A 20268-nucleotide genomic window follows, 5' to 3' on the forward strand; every position below is an offset into this window, starting at 1 on the left:
TTAAATTAAATACTTTAATTATTTAATAAACTTCAAAAATTTATATCTTCCTCATACGAGCTCCATTTTCGACGTTCTTTATATCCCCGCGTAGGTGAGACTACGATCTACAACTTTCATTTAGACCTCGTCGGCTAACTTTGGCTTTATTTTTATTATATTATTTTAGTAGGTCGGGACAAGAAAACTCTGTTATAAATTCATAACTTCTTCATCCGACGTCCGTTGTCTTTTTACCGTTGCACTACTATCAACAAGATCTTCGATTATCGTTTAGATTGTTTCGGATAAAAACCGCTCGATCTCAAATCGAGTATTCGGGCTGCATACTGCTAAGTCGAAACTTGGAAAAATCATAACTTCCTCATACAAAGTCAGATTCGGACGTTCTTTTTATGCACGCTCATGGTTTAACGAACTCTATGACTTTCGTTTAGATCGCTAAGGCTAAATATCACTCTAACGTAAATTCACTTTTTACGTCATTCAACGTCGTGTCGGTTTTGTCGCAAAACTTCGACAGGTCATAACTTCTTCGTTATAACTAGGATTTTGGCGCTCATTATATGTACGAAATCCTTGTAACATATACTACAACTTAGTTAATATTATTCCTTCAAAATAATCTTCCATCAAAAAGTTATTTTTGACGCTTAACGTCTCTAAATTGACTAGCCCTGATCTACGGGCTTTACAATTACCCCCCCTAGGATGATTACGTCCCGGAATCATTAACGAAAAAGGGCTTGAATAATGATTTCATACGTTAACTTTCCATCCTAATTAATAACTGTGATGCTCAATCTTTCATCTGCTCTTCATACTATGTTGGACTTTCAATCGTAACCTTCAATTTACAAAATAAATCCTTATTGTGGACTCATTCTTCTTCTTAGGATAAATACTTTCCTTTATCTATTGTAACAGACCTATGGATCGTGTTCTAATGACCTCTCATCGTATGATGCAACGCTTAGACTCAAGTCTCTTAGAGTCAAATTACAGAACATATTATACCTTCCTTCATGTTCTAACCACATCTTAAAAGTTAGCATTTCTAGCTATAAGAAACTTTTCGCGATACCTCTACTGATCGCTTTTTATTTCAATCTTCCATCTTAAGTCAGATGCTAACTCGAACTTCATTCTCTAAACCACATAACATACTCAGCGTAGTCAGACTCAAATTGATATGACCACTAGGGTCGAAATAACAATCATCTCATTAGTCATTACCGAAACGATAGTAACGACATACTTGAATAAAACGAGACAGATCACTAGCTTCTTGGTAACCTTGTAACTTTCTCTGATCCAAGTGTGAGTTATGTGCTTCCGGTAGTATATGCATCTACTACCTTTTACACCTACTCATACTCGTCCCAAGTATTGTCCCGCAGTCGACCAAGTCACCATACAAGAAAAATCATACAATCATTCAACACACCAGATAACAAAACTAGGGTTTATATTATTTCCTTGAAACTATTACACAAAAGTTCAAGTTCACCCTATACTATGCCTCTAATAGGCTACACCACATGTTACTATTCACATCGCTACTTTACAACTTGATCGTTAGATATAAAATCCTTATTCCTGATTCCTTGCATTGCCATCTTTTTCATCAAGGATCGTTTGAAATGCTCTTGCCTTTGGCTTTGGCGGTTCCTCTAGCCTTGCTGCTTGATTTTTCCTTGGGCAGTCTTGCTTGAAGTACCCCTCTTCGTTACATTCGTAACACACCTTTTTGTTGAATATACATTCATCAGCGTAGTGCCCATGCTTTCCACACTTGAAACATGTCACCCCCGCACCCCATTTTCCCGAGTGCTTCTTCTTGCACTTATCGCACCACCTTGCTTCATCTCTTCCTCTTCCTCCAGACTTCGAGAATTTTCTTTTCTCATTAGAACCTGAAGTTCCTTCTAACTTTCTCTTCTTGTCAACTTCAACCTTTCTGGCGGTCCTCCCCTTGATCATATTCTCAACAGACTTGGCAGCCCAAATAGTTGCCTCTAGAGTAGGTACCTGACGCACTGGCACCATATACTCCTATGGGACTCCCTTTGCGTACCGGTCGACTTTTGTCAGCTCATCTGGGACGATGTGAAAAGAAAACTCCATCTTGTCTGTGAAGGCATTAGTGTATTCATCCACTGACATGCTGTCTTTCTTCAATATCATAAATTTGCTCTCCAACTTTAGCAGGTTTTGGGCTGAGCAAAACTTGCGCTTGAATTGCACCAAGAACTCTGCCCAAGACCGTTGCAGTGGCTCATTAGGGCTTAGGGTCTTCCCCAGAGTGTTCCACCAGCGAACAACGCCACCTCTGAACTGACGCACTGCAAATATGGTTTGTAACTTGCCCTTGCAACCACATGTCATAAAGTCTAATTCCATTTCCTAAATCAAATCCATGACTCCAATCGGATCCTCCTTCCCAGTGAAGGTCGGTGGTTTGCAAGTCAAAAAGTCTTTGTACTTGCATCCAAGTCCATCAATTCCTCCCTCCTGATGGTTTTGTCTAACTAATGGTGGATTGGCTTGACCAATAGTCCTACTGAAGTTACCTCCCTCTGAATGCCCTCCATTTACTTCGGGCTCTTCCACTTGAATTGACAGTTCTTCATGATTCTGCCTAACAGACGTCTCGTTTCTTCCATATGAAGATCCAACATTGTTTGAATCATCATTTGTCCACCGGCCATTGTTATTGGCTCTGGTGCTGCTGCTACAACAACCACTCGCTCAATCACAGGTGGTTGATTCCTGTTTTCATTTGCGTTTCCAGCTCCACTTCTGGTTCTTGCCATTTTTTGATCTATACACCGAATAAGGTGAATTTAGATCCTCATTCATGGTAGATATTTAATCATCCTTATCACTCCGAAACGTTTACATACTAGTTCGACTATCATAATCATACACATAGAAGATAAGGTTTCCAGATCTGATCGGCAACAAACCATAGATCCGAACAAATAATATCATATATGGCAAACACGTAACATTTAGCACATAAAAGCATTTTAGGCATCATTCCTAAAATATACAAGTGCTTGTGTCAATTTAGGTGTACTACCTAACATATTTTAGACACACTCCTCACGGTCATTACTTAGCATTCTAAGTTTAAGTATAGAAATCCTACAAATCCCTAGTTCGCTTAAACTAATGCTCTGATACCAACTGTGACATCCCCAATTTCACGGCCAGAAAAGACCGATTTGTTTATGCTTGTTTTTAAAATCGGAGTAATCTTTTAAAGAAAACAGTTGTGGAATTTGTTCCCAAAACAAAACGTGATAAGAATTTATCGAAACATTTCTTTAAAGAAATGTATTTTCGTTAAATAACAACAGCTCGGGACGTCATGTTACGATACAGACCAAAAGCATAAACAGTAAAAATAGACCTTACAACAGTAATTTATAACTATTGATCTATAATCCAAAATCTATCGTCAAGTCCACCAACTTATACTCTTGTGCCATTACCTGTAATGCAAAGAAAACTGAGTGGATCAGGCTTGGGAGCCTGGTGAGCATATAGGGTTTTCAACCCACAATAATATAATTATTATATTCAACCATCAAACAATCAACCCAATTAACCATCCCCATTATCTTCTTTATTTCTTAAGATTTTACCCTCAGAATTCAACTACCCGCCATTCATTCATTCCTAAGGATTGACCTAAGGAATTGGCACAAAATCTATTGCTACATAAGGCGCATCTACTAACATCATCCTTTAAGCGCCTCTGCTAGGATTACGTCATACACTATGAGGCGCGACTGCCAGGTTTATGACATTCTCTTTTGGGTGCATCTGCCAACATTATCCTATAAGCGCATCTGCTAGGATTATCCTATAAGTGCATCTGCTAGTATTATGACATTCTCTATGTGGTGCATCTACCAATATTATTCTCAAGCACATCTGCTAGTATTATGACATTATCTACTTGGTGCATCTACCAATATTATTCTTTAAGAATCTTACATACCTCGTCATTTACCTCATCATTTTATCACATACCAACTATCTCATCTACGCATGTTCTACCCAACATAATAGTAGATATAAAATACATATACGCTTTAACTCATTTAAAAACCATATAAAACATCCATTCCACGCTTATCTCAAATAAACAATAGTATATAAACACATAACACACATTTCAAAGCAAATACTTCATATTTATGTGTTAGAAGAAAGTAACCACACACTCACTTGATCAGAAGATGATCGGACAACACTACGACTTGTAAAAGTAGTATTCTTCGGTAGATCTGGAAGATCTTCACAAAAACCAGGCTCCTCGCTGGCAGAGCATCGACTCAGAAATTTTACTTCTCGGGATCTTCGGGGCTTCGAGACTTGCTTTGAGGCTCAGGATTAATACCGGGACTTCGAGATATTTCTTGCACGAAAACTAGGTAAAACGGGAGAGAGAATAGAGGAATTGAGCAAGGAACTCGGTTGCCCTCACACCCTTTATATAGGGGCTGATTCTTCGAATTACGCTGGGCGTAAATTTAGGTACGTTGGGCGTAACCCGGATAAGCCCGGTGACTCCACCCATTTGGATAATATCCGACTTTATATTTAAATTAAATACTTTAATTATTTAATAAACTTCAAAATTTTATATCTTCATCATACGAGCTCCGTTTTCAACGTTCTTTATATCCCCGCGTAGGTGAGACTACGATCAACAACTTTTGTTTAGACTCCATCAGCTAATTTTGACTTTATTTTTATTATATTATTTTAGTAGGTCGGGACAAAAAAAACTCCGTTATAAGCCTCGAGAAGCATTGTTGAGAGAAAGATCTTTGCATAACTTCTTCATCTGACGTCCGTTTTTGTCTGTGTTTTTACCGTTGCACTACTATCAACAAGATCTTCGATTCTCGTTTAGATTGTTTCGGATAAAAACCGCTCGATCTCAAATCGAGTATTCGGGTTGCATACTGCTAAGTCGAAACTTGGAAAAATCATAACTTCCTCATACAAAGTCAGATTTGGACGTTCTTTTTATGCACACTCATGGTTTAACGAACTCTATGACTTTTGTTTAGATCGCTAAGGCTAAATATCACTCTAACGTAAATTCACTTTTTACGTCATTCAGCGTCGTGTCGGTTTTGTCGCAAAACTTCGACAGGTCATAACTTCTTCGTTATAACTAGGATTTTGGCGCTCATTATATGTACGGAATCCTTGTAACATATACTACAACTTAGTTAATATTATTCCTTCAAAATAATCTTCCATCAAAAAGTCATTTTTGACGCTTAACGTCTCTAAATTGACTAGCCCTGATCTACGGGCGTTACACACTCGCTCATCAGATGATAACCACGATCTTCGTAAACATTTGGAATATCTCATTTCAGCTAATGAGAGAATGATTAAAAGATGTGACGGTGGACCCTCCAATATGGGTATGCCACGTCGAACCTCACGAGAAAATCCTCAACAAAATCAGTTAAGAGACACACCCTAGAGACAGGTATCTTCTTCCTCACGAAGAAGTGGACAAAATTCCCTCTTTCCTGTAATCATTTACCATCTCTCTCAGATCTTATACTAACTAGATGATTGCAGCTTTGTCCCGGGACCCCCTCCCGGATGTCGACTAACGATCTCTATTTTGTTCTGTACTGTGATATCAGGGAAAGTCGTTTCAGCAGGATTCATCGGCAATCTCGACCCATCCATTCTCCAACATATCACAACAGGTGGTGATCATTGCTTCATTCTTTCTTCAAAACCTTCCTCCTCAACCCTACATTGGTAATTCTTTCTGAGTATTTTCGTATCTTCTTCCTAGTTGCAACAGGTTGAGCAGGGGCATCATTAACATGATTATCTACTTGAACATCATCAACAGGTTGTGCAGGATCATCCACTTGAATTAGATCTACTTGAACTGGATCTACTTGAATTGGTTCCACAGTACCCTGTTATACAAAGGTGTAGGCAATGAGTTGGATGTTGCAATATAATTACATTGTTTTAATAGCATACCTTTCTCTTCTTTTTATTCATTTATTTATTTATTTTTTTTACATTTTTTAGCTTTCTTCTTTTTTGTCCTTGAAGTGGATGCTACATCTTCTAGTCTTCTAGGAGATGTTGACCTATTGTGGCCCCTTTCTCTACAAATGGTGCATCTCATAATTGCACCTGCTTTTGAAATAGTATGCCTTGTTTTCCCTTGCTTTCCCTCTCAGATTGATCCCTTTTTCATTTTAAGGTTTGGCCTTCCTAGTAACCTTCTTTTTGGGGAGGCAATGGCTTCATGTAAGAAACTTCAGGCCACATGGAACTACCATTAAGTGGATTAATGATATGGTTGTAACAAGTCAAGAACATGGTTGTATGGAACCCTGGTGCAACATAATCCTCTGCATTTTTTTGAGGTTTGAAATGGTTGTCATTGCATGCACACATGGGATACCTGATACTTGCCAAGATCTACATCCACATGTGTTGTTGGTAAGGTTCATAGCATATCCATAATTTCCAATCCTAACCTCATATTTTTGTATCCCAGAAGGTATAACTCCCCAAAATCTATCTATAAAAATAACAAGTTCTATTAATCGTATAGATGAGATAATAATACTTATAAAATAAAAGTTATATCATACTTTTGATGTTTCTTTAACTTAGATGTCTTTAATCTTATAGATGGGCATGTTTTTAAATTATCCCAACTTTGTCCCTCTAGCAACATTTTATACGCCCTCTCCATTGCATAAATCTGAATCTCTTCCAACATGGCGAGGAGTGGTCTCTTCCTAGCAAGATCGATAACATAGTTGAAACTTTCTGACATGTCATTCTCATAAGCATCATAAGCCCAGTCCACTTCAAAGAATGCCATGCACCAACTTTTAAGGTCCCTTTCCATGAGGTGTTCATAAGACAAATGGTCAATTTTTTTTTATGGAATTCATTTCTGCCTCAAATTTAGGTTGAGTAGTATAGCAGCAGCCCAAAACAACTTCCTATATTGTTCATCTTTGAATCTTTTCTAGAAGTTAGCATATATGTGTCTAGCACATTGTCTATGCTCTGCTACTAGAACCCTTTCTTTGATAGCCTCTACTAATCCCTGAAAGAAAACATGAAATAGATGACACAACAAAAACATTCAACTCAAACAAAACATAACAGAAAATATACATTGTGTTGGTCTAATACGAGGGTCAATCCTTAACCGAGTCCCATTTCAAGCCATCCGGTAGGAGGTCAAGAAACCACTTTCATGTTTCCTTATTTTTAATTGCCACCACACTCCATGCAATAGGGAAGATGTGGTTGTTTGCATCCCTACCCATAGATGCTAACGTAATACGACATGTCATTCCTAATTAAATGTTTTAAAAATAAGGAAACCAACAAAATAGTTGATATATCATTTTCCCTATTTTTATCCTTTTCATTAAATGTCATGTATAATTTTTATATGATTTCATTCTGTTGAGGTGTTTACAGGACTTTTAGCAATATCTTCATCACATTTTTAACACTATAATCAACAATTTTTGTGTGGTATTCACCTCCATTCTCATACTTCAAACACGCAATGTTTAAGTCTTATTTCTAACAATTTTCCACTTCTTAAAGGTAGTGAGTATCTATTTTATTTTTCAAAAACTAAACACATACCTTGCTCGTAGAATAATAAATAGAAGTAATGTAAATGTACCACAATCTCCTTATCCGTGAAACTAATGTAGGGTCATGTACATTAATATGAACCAACTCTAAATTTCTAACCTTGAGTGACGTACACAGTTTTGCAAAAGCAACAATTTTATTTGTCGAATACACATTTTTTTAGTCCCAAAATCATGCATTTTGAAGTTAATTCATATATTTTTCACTTATATTCCTAAGTCTTTGGTGTTATGGAGTAGGCATAATCACATCCCCAATAATTGTATAAGTTCAATCTACACTCAGTTTGCAAAGATACTTTGACCATATACAAGATTTTTCATTTATGACAATGAGCAACAACTAAGTTTCCTCTTATCGGCTTCCACTAGTGATCTCCAAAGTCAAAACGATGACTTATTCACTAAGATTAGCATCTTGGAATATATTTTTTTACATTCTTCAACGTTCGGTTGATACAAAGATATGTTTTAACGAAAGCATCCTTAAATCCCATGATATCAACTATTAGATGAACTTTTCCACTAAAGTTCTTAAAATTATACATCAGGAGTAGCGTGAAATGATGCACATGATCCAAGATTCAACTGGATATTACCATTATCAAACCTTCAACTACAACATTCACACAGGTATGCAATTTCCTTTCCTGACAATAAGTGGCATACATTGGTTTATAAAGTGACTAATATATTTTTAAATTCCAACGTGTCACATTCTTCTGTGACCAACCTTTCTTTCTAGATCTTAATATACAAGTACCAATACCACTACCGCCACCGCCACACCCGCCGCAGTCGCCGCCGCCATCACCACCTCCACCGTTGCTGCCACCACCGTTACAGCCACTACCACCACTACCGCAGCCGCCGCCACCGCTACCATCACCCACCACCACCTCCACTGCCACCATTACCACCGCCGCCACCACCACCATAATTACCATCACCTAGAACCACTACCACCACCTCCACCGCCATTGCCACCGTCGTCGCCACCACCACCACCACCACTGCAGCCGCCACTACCACTACCACAACCATCACCCTCCACCACTATCACTGCCACCACCATCACCTAGCATCACCACCACCACCACCACCACCACTACCGCTACCGCTACCACCGCCGCCGCCATTGCCGAGAATTTACTATTTTTATAATTTATATGATGCATCTTTACATATAAGTTGCAATATAAAAGAAAATTAAACAATTCAGATAAAAAAACTGTCATTTTACATAGATTTCAATTTCATTTCGTACAAACTAAACAAATCTGGAATTAATTTTAATTACATTTCCTATTAGTATATGGAATTAGATTCAAATTAGAGTCGGATGCATTTTCCAATTCCAATTGCAATTCCTTCTTGGATCATCTTAATATCTTTTGAATTCAATAAATAGCTTAAATGAATACTCGGCCACCATTTGTTTTCTATTGATATTTTTTACGATGATCAAATCACAAATCTGTTCAGAAGTAAGCTTAGTAATAACAAATGAAATGCTAAATGATGTGATAGTGTTAAACCAACTCCTATAAGATTTTTATATATACGTACTAAAAATTATTTTTTAGTAGCCATAAACATTTTTAATCTTTTATTGATATAATTACCTAAACAAATTCATTATTTTGTAGCCATGTTCTAAGCAAAAAAAAAAAAAAAAAAAAAGGGTTTAGCAAATAACACCTTTCAAAGAGAACAACATAAAATTACATATTTGACCTTCCCTTGTTAATAAGTCTCCCCTTTACAAGAGATTTGCTTCGTAAAATCTTGATAAGCTTGCAAAACCAAATCATCATCTTCCCATTCATCACGATAAGTCTCTGGTCTTTCTTTTCTACCCAAAGAAGCTGCAGAATACATTTTCTTTCTCCATTCTTCCGTTTTTGGGGACCCACATTGAGTGGCAATCCAGTCATTATACTCAAACTATCAAAAAAGAGAAGTAACACCCATAACCCCATATGTTATCAAATGGTACAGTTTTGACTTTTAAAAAGTCAACTTCACCAATTTCGATTGATACTTGATAAGTTGACTCAATAGTCAATACCCACATCATTCTGTACAGCAAAAATAGCATAGGAGCAAAATCTTTAAGTTTGACTCAAAAAGTCAAAATTACGTACCTGATAGCCAGTCATATTATGCGTATATCTTTTTGGCACACAAGATGCTTGCAATGATGCATAAAATGCTTCGACATCTTTCATCATTTCATCTGGTGAAGGCAGAGAAATTCTCCCTGATAATATGCTAGCAATCCATTCGCTTTGGAATTCAAATTGGGGGAAAGGAGCGATCTGTAAATTCGATTAACAAGAAAGTTTTTAGTTGTTAAGAGATCGAAAGATGATGGATATGTTGAAATGACGATATTAACCTTCCAGGGCAATCCAACGAAAGAAAGCCAAGGGGCTAATGATGGAGGGAAGACGTGCTTATAAAGTGGGCCCACCCGATTGTCATCAACTGTCACGATACCTTTGGTATCAAGAAATGGGAAACTATACTTGTACCTGAAGATCAGGTAAACTATATATATGAGTGTTTATTTATTTTTATTTTTTTAGTTCAGAAAGAAAAAGACCAAAGATACAAGAATCTTTCTTTTACCCTGTGCAATGTAGAATAATGTCAGCAGAGATCTTGAATCCATGTTGAAATGAGATACTACCATCTTCATTAGCGATCTCTACCTACATTAACATTATAAGGATGTTTCTTTTTAACTTAATGCAGAATAAAGAAATCAGAGTTTTTCCATTAATCAATACCATAGGACGTAGCCAAATGTTGGTGTATCCAGGTAGAGATTGATCTTCTTCATTAGAGGTCGACCAAGATGCAATATGGACTTCCTTAGCAACACTTGCAATCTCTCTAGATATATCAACAGCACTTGCAGAGCTCCCTATTATCACCACAACCTGTCAAACCCATTACTCATTTGCTCAAAATCCGTGTTTGAAAACGCTGAGAGATGCAATAACGATGATACCTGATCTCGGAAGGGCTCCGGTGTACGGTAATTGTGGCTATGAATCTGTTTCCCCGGCCACCGATCGGCGCCTATGAAGAACAAGATGTCACTTAATATTCTTGCGATTTCAATTTTATTGAGAATTTGGGGGTATATAGTTTCAGTTTGATGATCATGAACTTTGAACTAACGAAAAGGGTATTGAATCGAGAGAAGAAGAATGGATACCTGGAATCTGTGCGATTCGGGGATCTGTATAATGTCCTGTACAAACAACGACAGCATCAAAAGCTTCATCGAGATGATGTTCTTCTTCTTTTCGCTTTATTGATCTCACTTCCCACTTCCCATTTTCTCCTTGCCTGACCCGACTCACCTCCGTGTCAAATCGAACTAACTCGCCGATTGCAAACTCGGTGGCGTAATCCTTTAAATACTCCAACACTTCTCTGTGACCTGGGAATCTCCTCGGATCTCTGTGACCCGTTTTCTTTGCTACAAACGGGTACTCTCTCAAGCTCATTGCTTCTCGGGGTAAGTTAGTCCGGAGAGACGCGTAGAGACTTGAATGGACTACAGGACGATTTGGGTCGACGCCGATCGGATCGGGTTCGGTTTTGTTGGTGTATATCCAGGTGCCTCCGACTTGGGATTCTCTCTCGAAAACGACGACGGAGTGACCCTCGCGCCGGAGGTGGCGGGCAGCTACTAGCCCAGCTGCTCCGGCACCGATGACGGCGACGTCACGGGCGGCGATTGGAGGCATGGGAGAAAAATATTGGGTTCACATAAAATTTGGATTGGATATCTGATTGTAAGCAAAGAAATTGATGAGCAATCGTCGTCGATGATGACGACAATTCCGTCAATTGTTGAAAAAATAACAGAGTATCCCTGCAGTGAGGCAAGCCTTATTTTTTTCTTTCGTTGTAAAATGGGCAACTTTAGGTTCATTTTTCCTAAAACCAAGTTGGTTGGTATTCGGTGTCATCGGGTATATAATATTATAATGTTATCGGAATTAGCTAATGTTAATGTTAACTAGTGTAGAGTGCACGGGTCAGATGGTCGGTCTGATAATTTGAAGTTATATCAAAAGACTACGATATGAAACAGAGAATACAATCTTTCATGTTTGCGTGTTCTAAAGGAATGAAAAGTACAATGCTAAATTTGGTTAGCAAAATGCCATATATTTGTCTTCTCTTGGTTATTCTTCTGTCTCTCCCAGTTTGTGTGCCTTCGACTATCATCATAGTCGAGCGCCTTCGACTTAGGTCACCAAGCTAACACAGAAACAAAGTAATTAATATTTATCACTCTAACCAAAATATACATTTGATAATCATTTAAGTCAAGTAAGTCTGTGAATCTTTTGGTCATTTCCAGATAATCTTCTGACTTCTGACTTTTTCCACCTCTATAAAAAACGAACACCTAAAACGAAAAACATTCTTAATACATTAGGAATACAAAGTATAAGCTAAAAAAATTAAGTTTAAGTCCATCACAATGCCCTTTGATAATACACAACCTCTTTCCCAAACAGATTAAAAAATTATTCATTTGACAGCAAACCATATTATTTTTATAAATATAAAGTATAAACACTTACTTAGGGCTTCAAGTGCTGTAATTTTTTCTTTATGATGAAATTTTAGCAACCTTTTTACAAGATCTTTTGCAATGATTGATATGCTTAGATAGTTATACCAAATCGGAGTAGTACATTATGCCTAACTAAGTTTAAGTCCATCATTGACCTTCCATTTATCCGGAGCTGCCAATTACAGTTATCTGCAAAAAGTATATCATATTTCATGTGAAAATTATGTGAATCTATAAATCAAAGGAACAGTTGTATTGGGCAAGAAGAAAATTACTAATGTTCATTCAGCTATATTCGGACTACATATCTTGAATCGAACAATTACTAAATATAAAAACAGTCAACATATTCAACATTGGACCAAGGTGCTAGCAACATGTTTCAAAGAAACATTGGAAGGGATATGGAGAACTTGACAGAAAGTGGGGCATCTTTTTTTTTCTCTAAAAGGGTAAAATTGTAATTTATTAATACAATCGTTAAGAAAAATATTATGATAGAACTTCCATTACCTGGAGGAAACTTTGGTAAAGGTTGGTCCACTTCTTCAGTAACTATTCACAGAAAATGTCATAAAATTCATGTTAAATCATCATTTGCATTATCGAATATACATAGACTAAACCTACATAACCTCACATCTCAAACTTGCTTTATTTTTCTCTAATTCATTGTCCAATTGATGGTGTACAGAGGTATTCATACAAAGTTGCTTTGTACAAATCATTTGGCAATGAAGGATCAATTCATGGTTGTAGTTTTTGGTCCTAAGCATAAATTAATTAACTTAGTTAGAATCAACTTTTGAAATTAAAATGTGTAAAATCACAACAATTATGGCATATAATAAATCTTATACTGAGCTTATTAAACATCCTATAAGTCCAAATTTTAGATTGAGCTCCAAACTGACATAGACGGATTTCACTTTTATTCCAGAACTACTATTCGTCCTCTGTTGATCTTCATCGCATATTAATGAAGAAACGAAGTCCAATCGAGCTTCCAAGAAACCCTATCTGACCGAAAATGCAGAAAAATGTAAGAATAAACAAAAAAAAGGCAAAAAAAAAATCTTAATTACAGACCTGGTGGCTTAACGGTGGTCAAATCATTTACAGAGGAGAGTGTAGATGGAGACGTAGACGACGATTTAGGGCTTTTGCATGGTCCCGTCAATATCCTGAAGAGAATCCTAATCAAAGCAAAGTTAAACAAAGGGAATCAAATAACCTGCAGTTTTAGAAATCGGCGAGGCGTCGAGGCAGTTTCTGCAAGTACTTAATCGGAGCAAAAAATGAGTGATAACGATAGAGAGGAAAAAGGTAACGGTGGAAGGAACTGGAAAGCGGCTCGGAAGAATGAGTGAAAAGAGAATGTGTTGGCATAGTAGAAGGGTGAAGAGAGACGGTGATGGCGATGATGGTGATTTTTCTTCCATCTGTAGGTAAATACATGGTTGATTTTGGAAGCTGACTGAAGAAATTGTAAAAGGAAACAGGATATGGAGTTTTTCAAACGAAGCAAGGTAGAAGAAGGTTCTAGGAGGGCTAGTGGTGGATTGGTGGAGTTAACCGTGGTTGAGGAAACTTACCCGATGAACAGTATCCAGGTAAGATACTGTTCCTAAGGACATTGTGATTTAATTGTATATGTAATGAGGATTTAAATTGCGATTTCATAGAAGTTGTATGATGTAAATTGTTGTATACTTGTATATAGTGGTGAGTTTGATCCCGTACACACTAATTTTAATGAGGATTTAAATTACGACTTCATAAAAAAATTATAAAGCAAATTGTTGTATAAAAGAGCAAGTTTTATCCTTTACGCATTAATATTAACAAGGATTAAAATTATGATGTAAAAACATTATGGATGAAAATGTGGCATTGTTGACGATCAATGTCTCTATTGTGGGGAATCAAATCCTCCCCGCTTCATAATTTGGGTTCTTTTCCCGTCCTATCTTCAATATATCAACATAAGAAACTCAATTTATGTTAAAAAAATAATGTCAAGTTTAATAAGTGATCAAAACCAGAAGCCATAATCAGATTGTGTTTACATCAATCATAAAGTTTACGAAAAATCAAAGTAAGATGTGACTATTTGGTGTATATATATATATATATATATATATATATATATATATATATATATATATATATATATATATGAAAATGAAAATGAATATACCCTTAAAGGTATATAAGTTTAGGTAATCAAACTCACAATACTACATTGTTTTGTATCATATATACATTGTAATCGCCCAAAGTTCTTAAAATTTCACTTCTAATTTGATTTACTTCAAAGATTTTTATAAATTTTACTATTATCTTCCTCTTACATAATTTTCATTTTAAACTATAATGTATATAGTCTGGTAGGTGTTCGACAGAAATATGTGATGTAACATGAAGATAATAGTGAAAATTTGAAAATCTTGAAAGTAAATCAAGTTAGAGATTGAAGTTTAACAACATTATAATGCATATATGATACAAAACGACGTATTATGGTGAGTTTTAGTACTAATAGCATGCCTCTAGCACGGGCTAGAAGTTGCGCTCAAGACGCACTAAAGACGCCTCAAGGCAGGCCACCACTCCAAGCTACTCCCAACATAGCCACCACGACTAAGTCTCGCGTCTTCTGGCGTCCCTCTAGATTTGGATGACCAGGTGGAAGGCGCATCCCTCATCGGGCGCCTTCCACTCCGCAACAAACCCAACGGCTCCAAGCGACAAGAAGTATGCTCAGAGCATTACTACCTGAACCAATCGCTAACTCTGGTACTATGAGGAGCACGATTAACCAATCAAGGCGTCAAATCCCGTCGGACCTGATAACCTTGTCCCCGTACGGACTCGCAGGAGATCTCAGCATAAAAGACCTTATCTGCCACCTCAAACGGTAAGTCGTTCTTTCCTAGCTCTCACCATACACTCTTAGTTCAAACACTAACTTGACCGTCGTAGCGTTTTCCTGAGAGCCCCTCCTTGATAACGGCCGACGGTTCTGAAAGATCTAGTATGATCAAGAGTAAAGTGATATTGCTAAATAACATATGATACTAAGGGTCACACTAGCAACAACTTAATATAATTGATTATTTATTAGAAATTGATTTTAATAAATATTCATAAACTCTTATAATAAATTGGGAAAATAGTTATTTCATGGAAATAATTATTTTACAATACAAGTAACACATTATTTCATCAGTTATGAATTAATAAGTCATACACAACTTTTTGGACTAGTTGAAACCTTTTGTCTTTTAGCAAAAGACAAATTTTATATTTTATAAACTTAGGTTTTATAAAATATAAGCTATCCATCTATTTGTGTGTGTGTGTCTATATATATATATATATATATATATATATATATATATATATATATATATATATATATATATATATGGCCCAAAATTATTTTTGTTAAGAGATTTATGGTCTTTTGATTTGTTTATTAAAAACAAATGGGTAAGGTGCAAGTATGGGGATACAAGTAGCCTTAGGTGCATGGAGTGCTTAATGGGTTAAGGACTTATGGGTAATATTCTTGCTTTATGAAGGCTTTAGAGGCATTCATTTGCTACACACTCTCTTGCATCATTTTTGGTCGAAATCTTCTTATCCCTCCCACTCTCTTACCTTCTTGCAAGTATTGAAGAGTTAGAAGTTACTTGCATTCTCTCTTTAAGTTATACCTTTGTTTTGACTTAAAGCTTAAGAGTTGTAACTAGCATTACATCAAGTTGATCAATTGTTGGTGTCCTAAAGTTCATCCATCTTCTTCAACATTTAAGCCTCCCCTAGAGGACCCAAAGTTCATCAAAGGTTGTTGCTTCTTCTTCCTTCTATGGTTGTGCTTTAAATCTTTCTGCTACTTGCAATATGATCCTTGGTGCGTGATAAAATGTTTATGAAATTTATAAAACTCTAGTCTTCCGTTTGCCATTATTTGTAGTTTTTGAAACTAGTTTTTAAATAAAACCCAACAGGTTCCTCTCTTTTGTGACCTCGTAGGTCTTCTCAGAGCACCCAATACCCTTTTCATTGTGATTAGAATCAACATTCGAGATAATTGGAAGACCATGTCACATCATTTAGCGTCGTTCGATGTGTGACTACAAGCAACCAACAACCACACATCATCAACCTTGAAGATGACAATAGAAGTCACAGGTGAAGCTAGTGTAACACCATGAAGCCTAATCAGATTTGTGATGTCATTATAATCGGACATCATTATCACTACTTCATCATACCCGTTGACAACCATCGTAACCAATGCACCATAGTCCGGTGGTCCAACGACGGTTAACACTCTGATAAGTAGACTTTAGAGGCCAACAATGGAGGAATCGATGCCTTTTCTCACAAAACCACCGCAAGCTTTTTCGTTTAACAACAATCAAGCGATGTCAATTTTCAGTAGCATGACGCCGCCAATAGTATAAACCACTGGTGGGGCATTCAATTTAGCGCAAACCCACCCCTGTTAGTAAACCAAACAACCGGTGAACAGGAAGCCACCCTCCATGCAACTCCGTCCACAACAACCACACCACTATCTACATCATTACAATTAGAGTCGGTCCATGGGGAGTTCAAACAGTGCCCTTGAACAGGTCCCAATAAATTATAGGGCCCCAATATCATGTAAACTAGCTTGTATTCGGTTTTAGACCCAAATTAAATTAGGTTAACAATCGCATGGGAAACAAATTAATGATGCCTATATATTGAATCATCTCTAATCCTTGACAATAATTGACTTATTGTTTGTTTAATATCATACGATTTCAAAGGCAAATCAAATCAGGAGCTTTCATTTCTCACAATCCTATAGTTTCTTCTTTCTACTCAAAAATCAAAAGCATCAATTCTACTTTATTCTCAAGAATTAGCTTTAAGTGCTTTATGCTTATAATCTCTGGAAAAAAACTTGATTGTTAGAGTCATTCTTGTTTCTTCTCAAAAATCAAAATTTAGAAGCTCCAAAATCAATCATGGTTGAGCCTAATAAGACCCACTTAGACACATATGAATGATAAATATTATACGACTTAGCCACATCGGATTCCATGTAAGCAGTGAAGAATCAAAACACATTCTTCATTATTGTTGATTGTTTCTAACTACCTATTGTGGAAAAACCAAGTCTCTCCCCTGTTACTACATCAAAATTGGTCATGGCGTGTTGATGGGTCTTATTAGGCTCCATCACACTTACAGTCGATGGAAAATAATCTATAAATCTGACTTTTACATCTTTGTTGGAAACAAACCAGAAGATACTACTTATCCTTCAATCTTATTTGTCTGAAGAGGCAATGTCAGAGGTTTTGGGGCTCTCTTCTTCTAGTGAAGTTTGGCAAACCATAGAATCAGATTATAGCCACGAATCCATGGAAAGATTACAAAATCTCAAGGATTTTATGGTAAATTGAAAAAGGGTAATGTTTATGGTGCTGATTATGCTAAGTAATTCAAGAATATTTGTGATAAAATTGCAGCCATTGATCAACTAGTATCTGAATTAGATAAGGCCCATTGGTTCCTCTATGGTTTAGGACCTAGTTTTGAAACCTTCTTTACTGCTCAACAAGTTGTCCAAGCTCAAACCATATTTCATGATTTGTTGCTCAGGCTGAGGGACACGAGCTATTTGTTTCTTCTCTTCAAGGTTCAATTTGCTATCTAGTAGCTTTTACAACACAAAAATAGAAATTTTTTCAATGTAAATGTAAGTTTGGTTGGTTCTCTCACTGGGATTTTTATTCGTCTAGAAGAAGTCCTCGATGGCCACCACATTATCTGCTTTGCGCTACGAGGGCTATTATTCCAATGCATGTCCTGATTTGGTATCTTTTTCTAAAAAGTCCTCCTGCTCAACAATTAGTCCAACACAATCTTTCCATGCCAATTGAAATCTAAATGATCCTACCCAATATTGGTATCGACTCGGGAGCCACTGCTTATATGGCACCATCCACTACAACTATGGATTCTTCAGTCCCTTTACCGAGACCAAACATTTCTTCCTCCTGTGAAATTTCAAAACAACACCAGCTATCATATAAATTAATGAGAAATGTGCTTTACATGTTCTTGATATGGTACATTGTGATTTATGGGGACCTCCTCCCGTTAATTCAAATGATGGTTATCGATATTATGCTTTATTCATTGGTGTTTTTCAATATTTAGTTGGTTTTATCCCTTAAAAACTAAATCAGGTTTTTTAAGGTACTTAAAATCTTTCTAAAATTTGCTCAAACTAAGTTTTCTTGCAAAATAAAGGTGTTCAAAGCGACGGAGGCAATGAGTTTCTAAACAATCAAGTTTAGGATTTTTTATGGAAAATAATACTCATCACTAAATTTCTTGCCCATATACTCCATAATAAAATGGGCAAGTTGAAAGAAAACATCGCATATAACCAAAACATGACTTGCAATGTTGTTCGGTGCAAACGCACACACGAATCTTTGGGTGAATGCTTTCTTCTTGGAAACTCATATTATTAATTGCCTTCCCACCAAATTGTTACAACACAAATCACCATATAAACTTCTCTTTCATTAAATTCCAAATTATAAGAAGTTCATGGTTTTTAGATGTCGAGTTTATCCATATTTACGGCCCTATTCGGAGCACAAACTAACACCGTGCATTATTGAATGCATATTTATTTGTTAGGGAAAACATGCAATACTTGTCAAGACTTAGAAAAAAATCTGATGACACTTGCCAAGTTTTGATGACCCTTGTTAGGAAGTAATGCGGATAACAAACAAAAATATAAGCACACAAAGACACAATATCTATGTGGTCCGGTCAAGGCAACCTACTGATGAGTTTTGTACAAAAAATCCTATGTGTGCATGCAACCCTAGATTTTGGATCTATGTTTTCTCTATTAGATACACAACTTTATGAACACAAGAAGAACCCTAGCATGCATGTATATATTTCGAAATTTATATATAAGAGTAGATCACATACCTCTTGTTGTTATATTGCAATAACAACACTAATCTTCAATCTCTTAGTCTTGAAAGCAAGTACCACAAGTGTAGTACCTCTAATGGCTCACAAACACCACAAGCAATTGGAGAGGCAAGAGAAAGAGAGAGAGAGAGAGAGAGAGAGAGAGAGAGAGAGAGGATAGAGAGAGGATGAAATCGGCTCTAGGAACCCTAGGGAACAAGTGACCGATTTGATTAGCCTTAGGGGTCTTTGTATAGGGTATAGATTAGGGTTTAAGTCCTTATCCTTATCTAGTTGCTTGCCCACCAAGTAACCATAAGATAAGCCTTGAAAGCCTTATCCTTGGACGATTTCAAGGATCTTTATCCCTTGAATTCGTCCAACATATCTCTAGGGTAACCATTGCCCTACTTTGCAACTATCATATAATTACAATTCAGCCCCTGTAGTTTAATTAATTGCATTTGATCACAAAATTAATTCTTAGTTAATTATTGACCAATATTAATTAAACAGATATGATTTCTCCTATTAATATATTATTCCTACAATATATTAATAAATCATAATAACCTCTTTCTCTATTATTTCTCCAATCAAGTTGCTTTGGTGAAGGCAACCCAAAAAGACCATGCACAACCGGGTCAAGTACTTACCAAATATGGTTACATGCTTAGACACTAATCCAACAGTCTCCCACTTGGATAAGTCTAGTAACCAAAAATGTAAGTATAACTCGATTAGCAATCGTAGCTCTCAAAGACGTTGTCGAACTCTAATCTTATCAGTTACCTGTCCTTTAGATAAGGGATCGTACAGTCCTCTGTTTTAGATATCATGCGGACAATCTCATGGAACATGTAACGCCCGCAGATCCGAGCTAGTCAATTTAGAGGCAATAGGGGTCGAAAACGACTTTTCGACAAAAGATTATTTAGAATA

At 36.6% G+C, this 20268-nt stretch overlaps 1 protein-coding gene across 1 annotated transcript; it reads right to left on the minus strand.

Annotated features, from left to right (window-relative positions):
• Positions 1-9286: 9286 nt before the first annotated feature.
• Positions 9287-11633, minus strand: LOC145000825 (flavin-containing monooxygenase FMO GS-OX-like 4). The gene is made up of 7 exons (XM_078960110.1): positions 10936-11633; positions 10726-10796; positions 10502-10654; positions 10341-10423; positions 10108-10243; positions 9854-10027; positions 9287-9653 (listed from the first exon to the last, which is right to left on the minus strand). Exons 1-7 carry the CDS (start codon positions 11471-11473, stop codon positions 9453-9455), a joined length of 1356 nt encoding a protein of 451 aa, XP_078816236.1. The 5' UTR covers positions 11474-11633; the 3' UTR covers positions 9287-9452.
• Between the last annotated feature and the right edge of the window lie 8635 nt (positions 11634-20268).

The sequence above is a fragment of the Lactuca saligna genome, chromosome 6 (assembly GCF_052625555.1).
Source record: "Lactuca saligna cultivar CGN05327 chromosome 6, ASM5262555v1, whole genome shotgun sequence".
In the NCBI taxonomy this organism is placed as follows: domain Eukaryota; kingdom Viridiplantae; phylum Streptophyta; class Magnoliopsida; order Asterales; family Asteraceae; genus Lactuca; species Lactuca saligna.

Excerpts from the sequence above, each read along its gene's own strand:
- LOC145000825 (XM_078960110.1), bottom strand. The coding sequence starts at position 11,473 with ATGCCTCCAATCGCCGCCCGTGACGTCGCCGTCATCGGTGCCGGAGCA. Across the intron at positions 10,655-10,725 it reads CGGAGCCCTTCCGAGATCAG|GTTGTGGTGATAATAGGGAG; the intron begins GTATCATCGTTA and ends TGGGTTTGACAG. Across the intron at positions 10,424-10,501 it reads ACATTTGGCTACGTCCTATG|GTAGAGATCGCTAATGAAGA; the intron begins GTATTGATTAAT and ends ATGTTAATGTAG.